At 37.7% G+C, this 16,406-nt stretch overlaps 1 protein-coding gene across 9 annotated transcripts in view; it reads right to left on the minus strand.

Annotated features, from left to right (window-relative positions):
- Positions 1 to 16,406, minus strand: part of RABGAP1L (RAB GTPase activating protein 1 like) — a 767,496-nt gene that overhangs the window by 293,873 nt on the left and 457,217 nt on the right. For all 9 annotated transcript variants that reach the window (XM_045452833.1, XM_045452836.1, XM_045452834.1 and 6 more), the window contains one exon: positions 3,926 to 4,000. In XM_045452833.1, the coding sequence (XP_045308789.1) occupies positions 3,926 to 4,000 (75 nt within the window). The remainder of the gene's footprint in view (positions 1 to 3,925; positions 4,001 to 16,406) is intronic.

Below are 16,406 nucleotides of genomic sequence, written 5' to 3' on the forward strand. Positions count from 1 at the left end.
AACATGATTTTCTGAAGGTCTAAAAAAAATGTATGTTCAATGAAAAAAAATTTTAAACTTCTTGACAAGAAGTATGGTAGTAAAACATATTGGTTAAAATTATTTAAAATAGTTTATATGATATTTAGAATGAAATATATACAAGAATATCATTTATCATATTTCCAAATAAGCAATGACTAATACTATAATGATGATATCACTGATTATTATTGCATATTTAACATCAAAGGCACATGAACACTATAATGGTTACAAGCAATCTGTGCCATAATATTCTTTTCCAACTGTAAATGATAAATTTCTTGTAATTCTATCAATAGATATAATAGCATCTACTGTGACAGACAATTCTTCAGCTTAAAATACTGCAAGTTGCAAAGCTATTATCAAAGCATCTGGAAATTTCTAAGTATCAAGATAGAGAAATTAATTATTTCCTAAAATTACTTAGACAATGGAAAACCTTAAAAATTCTAATCTTTTGTTTTTGAACATATTTTCATTTTTGATCTTCCCTTCTCTTAGGCAGTGACTGTGAAATATAAATGACCATGGGGGAGGAAAAGACAGTATCCGAAAAGAAGAAGATTCTGACAATGATTAATATGGAGCTGCCAAAGGATGTCTGGCAGCAAAAAGAAGCAAATGCTTATGTAACTGATAAAAAATTAGTTAGTAGCAAATAACATATCTCCCTGGAACCTGAGATAGCGTATTTGATGAATTGTTTAAGCTAGCCTTTATTCTTCTACCTGCTTACACCACAGAGGCAAAAATATGAAAAAGAAAAAAATTACAGTTGATTTCTCTTATTCGAGTTGGTTAATGGATGAGTTGGTCATTTAATGGAATATGCTGATTAAAAGAATTATTGCATACACTCTCAATTAAAAACTACAATAATATGTTTCTCATTAACACTATGCTGCATACCAGTGACGCTTTCTTCAAAGATTCTGTAGGTATTTCTGTATTTCCAGTTATTTTTATAAGCAATGGCAACAACTGCATAATTGTTATTATACAAAGTGTGAGAAACTAGACTGAATTTCTAGCCACCTTGTGATACAGCTTGAAAGCAACTTTGTGAGTATGTTTAGAATGCAAGCTTGCCACGTTACCCTTCTAAGATGAGGGTAGATAATGTAGGAAAAAAATTCTACGTTTTGAGCTTTCTAGTTATTTGGGTCACTATCTCTTTTTCTCATGGTAAGGTATTTCCCAATAAATATTAACTTATATTTAATTAACCCTCTGTTAAATGTGAGAACAGATTTCTCAGAAAGATGTTCTTCTCAGTGAAGTTTAATCAATATACTGTAACATGTTTAATAGGACTACAGGTCTAAAATGCTAAACTATGATATACGCAAAGATTACTTTGTAGAAGACAAAGTTTCACCACCCATGGCTTCAGCTTTAGCTTCTCATCAGAGTGATTATAAAGGCTCCTTTTAGAAGAAAAGGGATTCTGGGGCACCTAGGTGGCTCAGTCAGTTGGGCGTCTGACTTTTGATTTTGGCTCAGGTCATGATCTCATGGTCATGGGACTGGGCCCTGCATTGGACTCTGTGCTGATAGCATAGAGCTTGCTTGGGATTCTCTCTCTCTGCCCCTCCCCTGCTGGCTCTCTCTCATGCTCTCTTGCTCTCTCACAAAATAGATAAACAAACGTTAAAAAAAAAAAAACATTTAGAAGAAACGGGATTCTGAACCTTGGTGAAGACATCAGTGTCACTGCCTACAGCAGCCTCTTGTGTTAGAGAGCTATTTTAGACACTAGGTAGGTTTTGTAGCAGAACGAGGGCCCTGGGAATTTGTGGCCACGAAGTGCTTGATTATCACAGAGAATACCAAGAAGATGGGCCATGGAGAAATCAAAGAAAGAGGATAACAAGGAAAAGATCAAGAAGGCCACAAACAGATGATAATGCAACGGAGGAAGATATCAAACTCAAAGTTAAATAAAGTGATTTATTACAATACATCATTGTCATCATTACAATCAAGTTATCAGAATCAGGACCACGAATCTACTATAATTGCTCTTCATGTCCAGAATGCAAACCTAAAAGAAATGCTTGTTTGTGTTTTAAACTTGCTGGACCTCTTTGCCACATGTGACGGCACTGCTTCTTCCTTCCTGGAAATCAAAAATCCGCCAAGAATTCCTCCTCCTCATCAATCCTTTCAATATCTGGAATTCAGTTCTTGGGCTCTATACTGTTTTACTCTATTTTTCTTAGATGATCTCATCTACTCTCATGATTTCAGCAATGATTTTCCCTCCAGCATCAGTCTCCAGCATCCAACTGGTTGGCGGACAGCTTCACTCAGATGTCCCCAAAATATCCCAAACCCAAAGAATTCAAAACAAAATTCATCATCAACTCCTAATCATTTTTCTCCATTCAATCTCAATGGATGTTATTTTCTTTCTCAGCTAAAAATCCAAGTAATTCAGTCACCAAAGCTAGAAAATTAGACATATTACTTTTGACTCTTCCTTTGTTAATCCTTCCATAAAACTTAACCAATTTGCCTCCTGCATGCTTCTTATTCTGCTTCTTTTTCTCTGGCTCTCGACATCTCTCATTTAGACTGATATTTCCTAACTGGTCTCTCTGCTCCTGCTTGCTCCCTTCAATTACCCTCTACAAGGTATAAGAAGAATTTATCTGAAATGAACATCTCACTATCTTTCCCTTGTTTCAAACTGATCAATGGCACCTCCTTAGCTTTAGAATAAAGCCCACATTTCTTGACATGATTAGAGTCTTTATAATTTGGTCCCTGCCCATCTTTTTATTAAAAAATTTTTTTTAATGTTTATTTATTTGAGAGAGAGAGAGAGAGAGAGAGAGAGAGAGAGAAGGGAGGGCAGAGAGATGGAGACACAGAATCCAAAGCAGGCTCCAGGCTCTGAGCTGTCAGCACAGAGCCCAACGCAGGGCTCAAATTCACAAACTGTGAGATCATGACCTGAGCTGAAGTCAGACACTTAACCGACTGAGCCACCCAGGCACCCCTGGTCCCTGCCCATCTAACCATTTTTACCTCATACTTCTTCCTAGCATACATTTTCCGACAGTAACTGAACAAAAACTGTAATTTCATATTGTTCCCTTTATATGCTGTGCCCTTATGTGTTTCCATGCATTTGTTCATGTTCGTGTTTAGCTATCTCTACTCCCCCCCTTTCCCAACCTAAATTATTTATGTCTTGGCAAGGTTACCATCTCCTCCAGAAAGTCTTTCCTGAAAGTTCTGGCAGAGCTGGGTTGGGTAATTCTCCTTTCTGTGCTCTTACTCTGTGTATTGCTTTTACTTAGCATACTATAAGGTCTTTAGTGACCGTCAGAAAAATCCATAAAGACACATAAAAAGAATAAAAAGAATAAGTATGTGCCTATAATACTGGTGTCCCACCCTGAACTATGAGGCCTTCCAGAACACAAATAATAAATTATTCATATTTGTAACTGCACTTCCTAGCCCAGCACTGACAGACCGATGATCAATAAATGTTCTGTTAAATGAAGGTGACTGAGAGGAAAGAGAGTATACAAAAATAAACTGCAGAAAAGAGAAGACTTCCTTGCCATATTCCTTCATAATGGTCCTAGTCCTGCTCATATTTGAGCAGTTACACTGACTTCTTTATTTCTAGAGGGTTCTCTTTAAAAATAACTCCAGATAAGCAATTTATTCCCTTCTTGCTAGCAATATTAATTCAATTGAGAAACCGTCCTGTACTTGACATCAGATCTCTTACTTTATCACCAAAGGTACATTTTAAAAAAGATATGCCATGTGTAATCTCCATCAGATAAATGGAAAATGGGAAGGAAGAAGAAAACCAAGTAGAAAATAAAATAAACTTGGAAGCACCATGCCATTTATCACATGGAAAATTACTTACATGCAGCAGCAATACAGCAGCAAGAAAGGACTGTCCCTGACAGTACCCAATGTCTTCATCGTAGACAGAGTAGGCCTAGAGAAAAGACGCAGAGAAAGAAATACTGTAAATATTCACAGATTTTAATGTACGTTAACATCAGGCTACTACTTGAACTTGTCCCTAGGCTGTGCACCACGATTGCAACTTAAATGTGTGAATCATTAGCACAGTGGGATCCTCAAAGATGCTATATAGTTTCTAAAGCAATTCTAAATGCCCCATTATCTCCAGGTTCATCTTCAGAATTTGGAATAAAGAGATATTCAGAACACCTACTTTTCAAAGATCCATTACGGTTTATAGTCAGGCAAATGAGACCATGGAAGGCAGGAGCAAAGGGTAGAAGAGGGTGGGTAGATTCTAGAGTAGTTGTGGAGTTCTAATGCAAAGACAAATATACCGATGGTGCTGTTTGAATCCTGGATATGTATCCCATCCCATGTATCCCATCTATGTGTTGTGCTTCATTTTAGTGAGGGGATTTCTATTTAATGCATTTAATACAATGCATTATGATTCTGTAAGTCTAAAAACTGTCTCTGTCCAGGGCAGTGGTTATCAAAATTACTAGGAAGAGTCACCACTGGGAGGAGGGGAAGTGTAGTAGCTCCCATATGCCAAGGTAGTTAAAGTACCGGATTTGAAACATTTTTTAATTAAAAAAAAAACAAAAGAAAACAACTTTCTTGAAATAGAGTTTGTATTCAGTGAAAAGCATACATTAGTCACACAATTCCTTGAACTGGGTCACTTATGTAACCCCATAATATTAAAGAATATTTCCATCATTCCATAACATCCCTCATGCCTCTTTGCAGTCAAACCACCTCCCCTAGGCAACCCCTGATCTGGTTTTTCTCACAACATATTATTAGCTTTGATTTTTTTTAAACACTCTCATGCAAATGTAACCATTTAATATAAACTCTTTCGTGTCTGGCTTCTTTTACTCAGTATAATGTTTCTGAGATTCTTCCATGTGGTTGTGTACATTAGCAGGTCATTCCTCTTCATTGATGAGTACTATTCTACTGTGTAAATATACCACAATCTGTTTATCCGTTCTCTCACTGATGAACATTTGGGCTTCTTTGTTTTTGGTCAGTAAGAATAAAGCTGCTATCTATACACAAGGGTTTTTCATGGATATAGATTTTCATTCTCTTTAGGTAAATACCTAGGGGTGGAAGTTCAAGGTTGAAATGACAAGTGTCTGTTTAACTTGTTTATAACAAGTTGCCAAAGTGTCTGTCCAAGTGGTTGTAACTCAGTTTTCACACCCACACCAGCAAACTATGAATATTTAATGCTTCACATCCTTGTCAATACTTGATACTGCCAGTCTCTTTCTCTTTATTAATTCCTACGGTTTTAATTCGCATTTCCCTGATGGCTAAAGATGTAGGGTGTACCATCACGTACTTTTAGGCAACTGATATATATTCCTTTGTGACACTCTCTTCAAGCTCTTGCCCACTTGTTTCATTAGGTTGTTTGTCTTATTACTGTTGATTCATGGGAATTCTTGATACATTCTGTTTACGAGTCACTGCCAGACACGTGTGTTACCAATATTTTCCCCTAGTCTGTGCCCTGCCTTTTTCACCCTCCTAATGATGTCTTTTGAAGTACTATTGTTCTCTCTTAACCTTCTTCTGCTAATGATGATATTATCACACTCTCTTCTAATGAGAGAAAAATTGGATCATGGAAACATTACCTAATGAATCTGAAAGGAGCTTTTTCTTCATTATCACCAATTTCCAGAGCTCTGCCTAATTTTAAGAATTGAAAGATGCATTAGCATCCTTTTATTTAATTTTCTTTGATTTATACAGTTATAGTTCTGATTGCTTAATTTGTACTTTTATCCAGAGCTCATGGGTGTGTGTATTAGGGACTGGAAGAAGGATTACAGACAGAGAGAAAAGAAAAAGGAACAAAAAAGGAAGAAAGAGGGAAAAGGTTCTAATTCTATCCCAATTTGGAGCATTGCTGATGGTGCTCTGTCATTTCCTTTTTCATGAACAAGGAACAAGGAACTCTGGGCTTTGTTGAGGAGACAGCATGTTACAGAATGGCAAATATATTTTCAAGGCTTCCCCTTCCCCATGAAAGATGTCAGCTGAGGATTCTTTAAAACTGTGGATCTCCAAAAGCCGCCCATGCTTCACTGACCCTGACATCATTTTAACAAATGTTTGATCTATTTACTGAGGGATAGTTAATGTTTACTGAGAAGTGTGCTGTTTATATGCTCATTTGTGTTACAAGAAAACTCTAACAGAAAATAAAGGTCCATGATACATCAGACAGAGAAGGTATGAATTCAGTGACTCCACAGACTATTCTTTAACTAGAGAGCTGAGGCTAAAAGTGCACATCAGTAATGCAATGATCTTACTTTCTACTTGTTTTATGGTTCTTAGTTAGGTTAGAAGCAAAAATGACTTTTCAGACACCACTTGCTAAATTGATTTTATGATTCACAGTTTAAAAAACAGCATTCTAGCAAGTTCATATCCTTGGAGTCCTTCCAAGCACTGTTTTGGCTTTAGTATAAGCCTTCTCTAACTGAGGTGAACTGAATCCTCTCCCTTTATTCGAAACTTGCCTCCCTTTGCACCAAATCTCTCCCCATTCCTCACTTTAAGTGCATCTCTGGCCAGATGCTTGCTCTGTCCGACTTTTAAAAACCGTCTCTACACCACTTCTGTAATGGAGTAGCAGCTCCTACTGGACCAATCTTCCCTCTGGCAACAAATTTAAACTGTGTCTGGACAATTATATAAAACAGCTACCTGAAGACACTGAAGAGCTAAACAAAAGCAGTCAGAAACTTAGCGGGGAGAATAAACTTGGAAGAAGGGAACGACACTGGGTAAAATTCCCATTCTTTATGGCTTTTGCGAAACATCAGGCACCAGGGCTACTGCATCGGATGGCTAAAACTTGGATATAAAACAGTAGTCTTATTGGCTAGAAGACCCAGAGAACAGATTGGAGAAAAAGCTATAAAGTGGGGGGTGGAAATTCTGGAACAAAGAATAACAGGAGAGAAGCCCTTACTATACTCACTGTAAAACTACAATATTCAAGATAGTATAAAACTGACAGAAGGGTAGACAAATAATCAGTAAACAACAAAAAGCCTAGAAGTACAGGCACGCTTATAAAATTATTTGATTCCAGCAAAGTTACCAAGATAATACAATGAGGAAAATAAAATTGTTTATATGTATCAACTTGCAAGTATATGAAAATTGTTTCAATAAACATGCTCAAATAGTTGGATATCTATATGAGGAAAATAATGAACTTGGATCCCTACCTTACTTCACACACAAAATTAATTTCAGACTTATCACAGTTCTAAACATAAAACTAAAACTATAAAGCTACTCAATGAAAACACAAAATATCTTTGTAATTTGGTAAAGGCAAAGGTTTTTTTTAACCAGGACACAGAAGTGCTAACTATAAAAGAATAAACTGATATATTATCAAAATTTTAAAAACCTCTAATGATGAAAAGACACTGTTAAAAAAATAAATAGGTAAACCACAGACTGGGAAAATATTTGCAAACATATCTGGAAAAAGTCTTGCAACACGTACATAAAGGTCTTCTACAGCTCAATGTCGAACAACTCAATTTTAAAAACAAAAGATCCGAAGAGACATTTCGCAAAGGGTTATCTATGAATGGCCAGTAAGACCATGGCCAAGTGTTCAACATCATTAGACAATAAATTAAAATGAAATGAGAACCACTGTGAGATATTACTATGTAGCCACCAGAAACTAAAATAAAAAGGCCAATACACTAAATGTCAGTATCCTTGGATTCTCAAACACTGTTGGTAGGAGTGTAAAATAGTAAAACTACTTTGTAAAATTGACAGTTTTCTAGAAAACTAAATATACACCTACCCTATGACTCAGCAATTCCATATCTACGTATTTACCCAAGAGAAATGAAGGCAAATGTATACAACAAAGACTGATAGACAGTTGAGATATATTCCTAACAGGTTTATTTATTATAGCCCCAAACTGTAAGCAGCCTCAGGTATCCCGTAGCAGGGAAGCGTATAAACATGGTATATTCATACAATGAAACACTCCTCCCTCAGCAAGAAAAAAAAGTGACAAATCACTTACTTATACCTGTAGCATGGAAGAATCTTAGAACTATTACGCTGTGTGAACTACATCTCACATGAAAATGATTCTCCTCCATGGTTCCACTAACATAAAGTTGTACAAGTCAAAGTGATCCAGGGTTAAAAAAATCAAAACAAAGATTGCTTCTGGGGGAAGGGTCAGGGATGAACTGCGAACACATGATGAAGCTTCAATGTCTTGGACACAAGTTTGCATTTGTCAAAATTAATGAAACGGCACTCCTAGTATTTGTACACTTCACTGATAAGAAGTTGTACCTGCAAAGGAAAACTGTTAGCAAATATTGAGCTCTAGCTAATAATACACCTGCTGCACTATTAGCCATAAGGTATAAAGACATATAAAGGCAATTTACTTTCAAATGCCTGAAAATATTAAAAGGGATTGATCATTTGAATAGCAGGTAGATGGATCGACAGATAAGTGATCAAGAAAATGTAACAAAATATTAACTGTAGAACCCAGGTGGTGAGTTGGTGGATGTTTCCTGTACAATTCTTTGCAATTTTTTTAAATATATTTGAACATTGTCATAACAGTTTTGGGGGAAAACAATCTGTGGCTGCACCCTGTCTCTGCTCTCTGGTCTGAACTACAGCCCACTTTTCTGGCGGGGTTCCCAAGAGTACTTTGTATATTCATTCAGCAAGCCACTATTTACTGAGCATCTATTATGTAATTAAATACTGTGCTTTGTGAGGTGGATGCAACGATGAAAAGACATGGTCCATGCACCTCAGCTCAGAGCCTCGTGGAAGGATTGATTCGGTGTGTGCAGTGAAACCAGGCACAGTGAGAGAAGCGCTGCCAGAGAGGTGGGAGCTCAGAGGGAAAGGGTGAGCAGCCAAATCATCGTGTAAGAAGCAGAGTTAAAGGCAAGAAAGACATAACACGAGGCGATGTTGTTTTAATCTTACAAAAGAAAAAAAAAGGGATGGGACCAGAACTGCTGCCGACTTGGCCTCACAAGCTTGAAGGAAGAATACGGAGATTCCTTAGGCATGCTGCAGGGGAAAGGCATGTACAAAGGCACGAGAGAGCCTCTATTATGGGCCAGATACTGTGCTAAATGCTTTTCTGTGTTCTCAATCAATTCACACAAAGCATATGAGATAAGAGAAGCAGGTTTAGAGAAAGTAAACAACTTGGACAGAGACACAAAGCTAGAGCCAGGATTTCAACCCAAATCTGTTTAAATACAGAGCCTGTATGCTTAACACCTGTATTATATCCCCCCCCACCCCCCAAATTCATATGTTGAAATCTAATCCAAAATGTGATGGTACTGGGACATGGGGCCATCCAGTGGTGATAAGGTCAGGAGGTAGAGCTCTCGTGAATGGGATTAGCGTCCTTATAAAAAAGATCCCAGAGTGTTCCCTTGTCTCTTCTGTCATGTGAGGACACAGCAAGAGGACGGCCATCTACGAACCAGGAAGCAAGCCCATACCACACACTGAATCTACCAGCACCTTGATCTTGAATTTCCCAGCCTCAAGAATTATGGGAAACAAATTGTTGTTCAAGCTACCCAGTGAATGCTATTTTCGTTACAGCAGCCTGAAGAGACTAAGACAATCATTTAGACTCACTCTGTGCAGAATTATTCTACTTAGACATTTATGCATTTGGGTCCATAAACGATGGAAGGGCCTATCTTCTGATTTGCCTTGGGGGTCAAAAGGGTTGGGGGATAAGACTCCACAGTCTCAAGAGAAATGACAATTCTTGATGACATTTTGACAAATCTTGATTCTTGTTTAATCTTTTTCAATCTATGACTTCTGGGTTTAGGGAAGGAGAACTTTTAATTTCTCTATGTAATATATTTATTAACATGCTCACTACAGGCTAGAACTTAGACATAACAAATGATATTTGTAAGGCATAATCTAGTTGGTGCTAACATTTATCTATAAATGTAAGTTCTTCTTTATCAAATAAATATAGAAAACACTTGATTTTTTTTTTTTAAGTGTGGGATGCTAACTTTGAAAATAATTTCCCACCCGGTAGTGGGACTTTCTTTACCAACCCAAACACACACACAATAACCAGTACTGATCTTGAATTACCTTAAAAACATTAGGGAAAATTTTAGTCTTACAGCTAAATTATGTCTAAAGATTAATCTACAATCTTCTTTCTCCCAAAATACTCTCTCACACACAAATCTTTACTAGGTTGATGCAGGAAACACAGAATGACAGTTCTCTTTTGTCCCAGGAATGGATAACATACAGGTATCTATTGTCTATTTCATCACACAAACACACTTATAGGTAAAGAGGAAGGAAGCTCAGATTCACAGGAAAAAATGAAAAGGAAATCAGAACATGTACTCTAAGAAGCCAGAGAGGCTGTGATGTGGGCATACAAGAGAGGATCAAACTTCTGAAACATATCCCTATTTAGCTCTTGGCAGTGCTAAAGGAACTGATATATTTGCTGATGAACTGGCTACTGATAGACAAACAGTTTCATCTACTACCTGCAATGAGCTTCTGCCAAAATGAAATCAAAACAAACAAACCAGCCTTTGGACTGTTCTTGGCACCAAGAGCCCTTAAACGAGTATGTCATGGAAACAACCAAGTGTAAAATATGTGGAAATAAGTTTATTTATAGACTAAAAAGAGATCTGTTCTCATACAATCTAAGAGACAAAAAGAGATACCAAGGAAAAACTATGTTTAAATAGTGCCACGAAAAGCTAAATGAAAAGACGTCACAGAGTGACAAGAACCGTAAGACACCCGGCTGTCTAAAAGAAATTAGGGTAACCTTTAGAGAAAAGATTATTTAATATAGCACTTAACACACATGGCTTTGCAAAGAATCCTTTAGCATTAATTTCTCTGACCGTAAAATAGCCACTAACATTTATTGATAATTGCTGCCCATTGTTCTAGGTGTTTATATAAATGTATTTAATCCTTAACAAAAACCCTCTGAATTAAGTACTATTAATATATCCATTAAAAAAGTTTTTTTTCACATTTTTAATTTATTTTTGAGAGAGAGAGAGAGAGAGCACAAGTGGGGGAGGGTCAGAGAGAAAGGAAGACACAGAATCCAAAGCAGGCTCCAGGCTCTGAGCTGTCAGCACAGAGCCCAATGTGGGGCTCGAACTCACACACCACAAGATCATGACCTGAGCTGAAGTCAGACGCTTAACCGACTGAGCCACCCAGGCGCCCCAATACATCCATTTTAGAGAAGAAGGAACAGAGGCACAAAAAGCTAAATTACTTGCCCAGGGTCACCCAGTTAGTAAGCAGCAGGCTAGAATTCAAACTCAGGCAGCCTGGCTTCGGATCTCGAGGTCTTAGCTACTCTTACTATGTAGACTCTGGATCTTAGTGATTATTGACAAATGTGGCAGAGTTCGGGTGAGCAACCGCAGAACTTAATGATAAAACATAAATTTTTCTTTCTGTGTTGTATTCAGTACATAGTCATAAACTAATCAGAGATGTGGGTTTATTTAAAGAAGGTAGAAGAATGGTAATCACCAAATTTAGGAGAGTGGCTGACTCTGGTGGGGTGGAGGAAGACTGACTCTGAGAAGACACCTGGAAGTATCCAAAGATATTGGTAATACTGTATTTCCTAAGCTGTTGGCACAAGGATGTTACTTCTATTATTGACTTTTAAAACTCAGAAATACAAATCATGTTTTCTCATTTGAATGTATATTTCATAATTTTAAACATCTAACTAAAATTTTTAAAAGCTTACTACTTATTAGTAATTTTCCAGTTGATGATTTGTGATAAGATTTCAAATTGGGTGACATCTCTAGAAAACAGATATATGAAAAACATATACCAAGGCTCCGCTGGAGTTCAATATAGGTGATTAAAATAGTGAGGTAAAAAAATAAAATAAAATAAAATAAAATAGTGAGGTAGATAACCATTGGAAACTACTCTTCTTGGAGAAAATTATACCTATGCACAGTAGATTCTCATTTCTTGCAGCTGTTTGCTCTATAAAGTTGCTGTGAACACTGAATTAGCAGATACTGAATCGATGCCCCAAAGGGGGAAACAGAGGATTAGGCTTCTGGGAGCCCCTGGTCAATCAATCCACCATAACCTTGTTTTATGTCTATGTGTATTTCTATTTAAAGACACTTTATTTGATACTTATTGTTCATTAGTTCATATTGAAATCATGGGCAACATCACTACCACTCAACAAAGCTTAACGAACACACATATTTTCCATATGGTATGTCATGGCCTTCTTGTGTTTTGTGCTTGGCATTGCTAGACAGCACTTCACTACGCTTGGTGGCCATTTTAAACAGCACAATCACCAACACCAGAATCACAAAAAGCACAAAAATGAGGTACTAAACTTCAAAAAAGAACTCTTATTTATAGAATGAGAGTTGAAACGAGAAGACAGACAATTACCTGGTTTCATCATGTGAACTTTGGAATATATACATCAGGTCTCAAATTTTCTACACAGTGGAGAGGTACATCAATCAATGATCACAAAAATACCAACGGTACTGATTTGGGGGTTACAAATAAATCTTGATGAATAGGCAAATATGGAATCTATGAAAAATGGAGATCTACTGTGTGTGTGTGCATATGTGTGTGTGTGTGTGTGTGTGTGTGTGTGTACCCTCTTAGATAACATCTGTATCTAATTGTATTTATCTATATATCTTAGAAATATATAAATACATCTTTGGGAATGAACACACACTGATATCTAGAATTAAGTTGACATCATTTATTTCTGAATTAGCCCACAAAAAGCAAATCAATATAAAATGTTTTTCATGAACAAAACCAAAATTTTTAGTGATTAGAATAATGAATAATTAGTTTTAAGAAGGGTCATAAACATTAGAAATACCAAGTAAATGAAAAGGTAATGTAGATGTATTCTCACACGACAATTTAAAGTTTTAAAATTTGGGACTAAATCAGTATTTTTATAAAAATTTTCAGTACCAAATATTCCTCATCGTATTCCTTTTCCTCCAAGCCTTTAGAGTCATTATGAATGACATATCTTCCTATTCCTTTAGAATTCAGTACAGATAGTCCATAGTAATCAACAGTTCATTTACCAGTATTTTCTTTGAAATTCGGCATGTGTTTTCCTATAAAAGCAATATGGTTATGAGGCTCTCAGATTCGCTTCCAAACTATAAAACTGGCCCCTAACTATAGGACCCAGGACAGTAGCTTTTTATGGTAAAGTGTTATAAAATCATTGTTCGTTAAAAAATTTACTTGCAAGTTTTCTAATAGTGGATCTGAATGCCAAACACTTCAAATTCCACCTCTGCCTCTTACAATAATTAGTTAACTTCCCTAAGTTTCAAACACTTTGAGGCAACAAATATTTGTCGAGAGTTTTTTTGAAAGACTGGTCTAAGCAGTGAACAAAATGGACAAAACACCTGCTCTCACAAAGCTTGTTTTTTTTATTGGAAAAAGACAACAGTGTAAGTAAGTGTGAAGGTAAGTGCAGTGGCAAAACGTAACACAGGGGAAGGGGCTGAGGAATGCTGGACTCAGAGGACACTGCAAGCGTAAGAGGGGGGTTAGGGCAGACAGTACTGGGCAAGTAACACTGGAGCAAGAAGTCAAGACAGGCAGAAGAGCAAGCCATGCAGACAGATCTCTGGGAGGGGTGTTCCGAGCAGAGGGAACAGTTGGTGCAAGGGCTCTGATGGGGGAGCAAGCCTGGCATGTGTGTGACTAGGACAGAGTTCAAGATGCAGAGAACAGTCATACGTGAAGTTTACAACCTTGTAAACCTCTGTAAGGACTTAAGCTTTAAAAATGAATGAAACAGAAAAACCAGGTGGACAGCTGTAGTTTTGGACCAGGGTGGCTACAGTGGAAGTACTGAGATGCAGTTTCCGGACGTATTTTGAGGATAGAGCCAATAAGATTTCCTAATGGATGAGATGTGTTGTGAAAGACAGTCCTGCACAACCTGTTGACCTTTGCACGGTTGCAAAAGAGTATGCTGCAGCCCTGGGATATTTTCTCACATGGAGGTAAGGAGCTCTTACTCCCTGTGCTGGGCTTATCACCTTGTTTGGTCATCTTTCCCGATTCCAGGCTTGATGCATACTTCTTTATAAGTGTGTATGTCATATGGCACCTGGTCAACCCCACAGTTATCCATAGTCTCTACGAGGAGGGAATGGGCTCTTTCTTCTGCAGCACAGAAGAGGTGCATGCAGACCATCTCCCTGTGATAGGCATCTTGGAGGACTGACACTCACTACTGAAGTTGACCTTGCTCTTTTTTCTATGAGGGGAAAGTATTGCTCCATCCAGTGGCTGTGTGAGCTGTGTCTTTCTTAGTAACCTCAACACTTGGCAAACTATGCAGTGGGTTGACATCCTGGGACCTCTGCTTCTAGTGGTAGCTAACACTTTCTCAACTTAAGTGTAAGAGAAAGAAAGGAGAGTCAAAAACGATGCAAGGTTTCTAGCCTGAGCAATGGGAAGAATGGAGTTACTATTAACTAAGATGATGATGTTTTATGATTTGGAATATGTTTGTCTTCTGACAAGATCATCTTCAATAAAGTAATACAAGTGAAATCCTGACTGAAATGGGTTTAGTAAATAGTTGGAGGAGAGAAACTGGTTAGAGCAGGTATAGACAGATCTTTTGAGGCCTTCTGTGATAAAGGGGAGCAGATTATCTTCGTCTGTAACACAAAGGTAAAAATAGAAACCACTGTATAAACTTGCCTGAGGATTAAACAGCGCCTGGGCACAACATGAGGTGAATAATAGTAGCAATGACAGGCTGGTGACAAGGAGGACTACAATGTCCTTCTTCCATATATCCCATTTGAACCATCATCAGGATGAGTATGGAGCTGTCTGGATGAGGTCTCACTCACCATTACAATGCTTATGGATTCTTGTTTTATTAAAAAGTAGTCAAACTTCCCATTTCCTTCCAGAAGCCATCAGGCAAAGCAAGATAAGCATGACACAGAAGGGTGGTCCGACATTATACTCTAACCAGGATGATGAGGCCATCCATGTGGGGAAGCGGATGGCCAAGAATAAGGAATCAATGGAGTGACACACATGGGATGTTAGAGCCTGACCACTGTAAAGAGGCCATCTGTGCAAGACAGGAGAGGCCACAGCAATGGGAAGCTGGTTACATACAGGATATTGATCAAATGGATAAATACATGAAAAATAATGAGAACTAGGTTTTTTCATTATTAGAGAAGGGAGTTAACAAATACAGGAAAAAGAACAGTAGAATTCATTTGCTGATATTTAATTGAAATTGAAAAAGTAGGGGCGCCTGGGTGGCGCAGTCGGTTGGGCGTCCGACTTCAGCCAGGTCACGATCTCGCGGTCCGTGAGTTCGAGCCCCGCATCAGGCTCTGGGCTGATGGCTCAGAGCCTGGAGCCTGTTTCCGATTCTGTGTCTCCCTCTCTCTCTGCCCCTCCCCCGTTCATGCTCTGTCTCTCTCTGTCCCAAAAATAAATAAACGTTGAAAAAAAAAAAAAAAAAGAAAAAAAAAAAAGAAATTGAAAAAGTATTCCTGTGAATCCCTAATTTTCAACATATGTAAAAAGGTATAAAAACAAATATGGGCAGTGACATCAGCAAAAAAGGCAGAGTAAGGATCTCTACAAATGTGCTCCTCCATAACAGCAGGAAAGATAGCAAAAATCGTTACAATCAGCTTTTCTAGTGCTCTGGAAATTGACCTAAGATTTACAGCAACCTGAGGAACATTTATTACAGAAAAACGACCGAATCTCAGTAAGGACAGTGAACTTTGTGGCATTTTTTAACTTCCCTTAGCTCTACCTCTGCAGCCCCTTGATGACCTTGAAAACTAACACCTTGCTTTTGCAGTGAAAACAAGCATCCTGGACACCATCAGGAGCAAAAGGGGATGGCTACAAATCCTGCAAAGAATCATTTGCAGAGAATGAGCATTGTTAGACCTGTGTGGTGGTTCGCCAAAGACCACTTGCAAGACTCACCCAGTGTAAAAAGCCCTTTCCCCAGGGCATTTGTCAAAAACAATTACAAGTGATTGTTTAATTTTATGACTGCCTTCAGGTGGTAGATAAAAGTTAGAGCAGACAACAGACTTAACCAAAAGGTTTAAAAGGAAAAAGCTACAGAATGAGATGTCCATAAGGTCTTTGAAAAACTCAGACTTATTTCTGAGAATATAGAGGGCCACATCCATGTGTAAACTGTACAGGTG

The sequence above is a fragment of the Leopardus geoffroyi genome, chromosome C3 (genome assembly GCF_018350155.1).
Source record: "Leopardus geoffroyi isolate Oge1 chromosome C3, O.geoffroyi_Oge1_pat1.0, whole genome shotgun sequence".
NCBI classification, from domain to species: Eukaryota; Metazoa; Chordata; class Mammalia; order Carnivora; family Felidae; genus Leopardus; species Leopardus geoffroyi.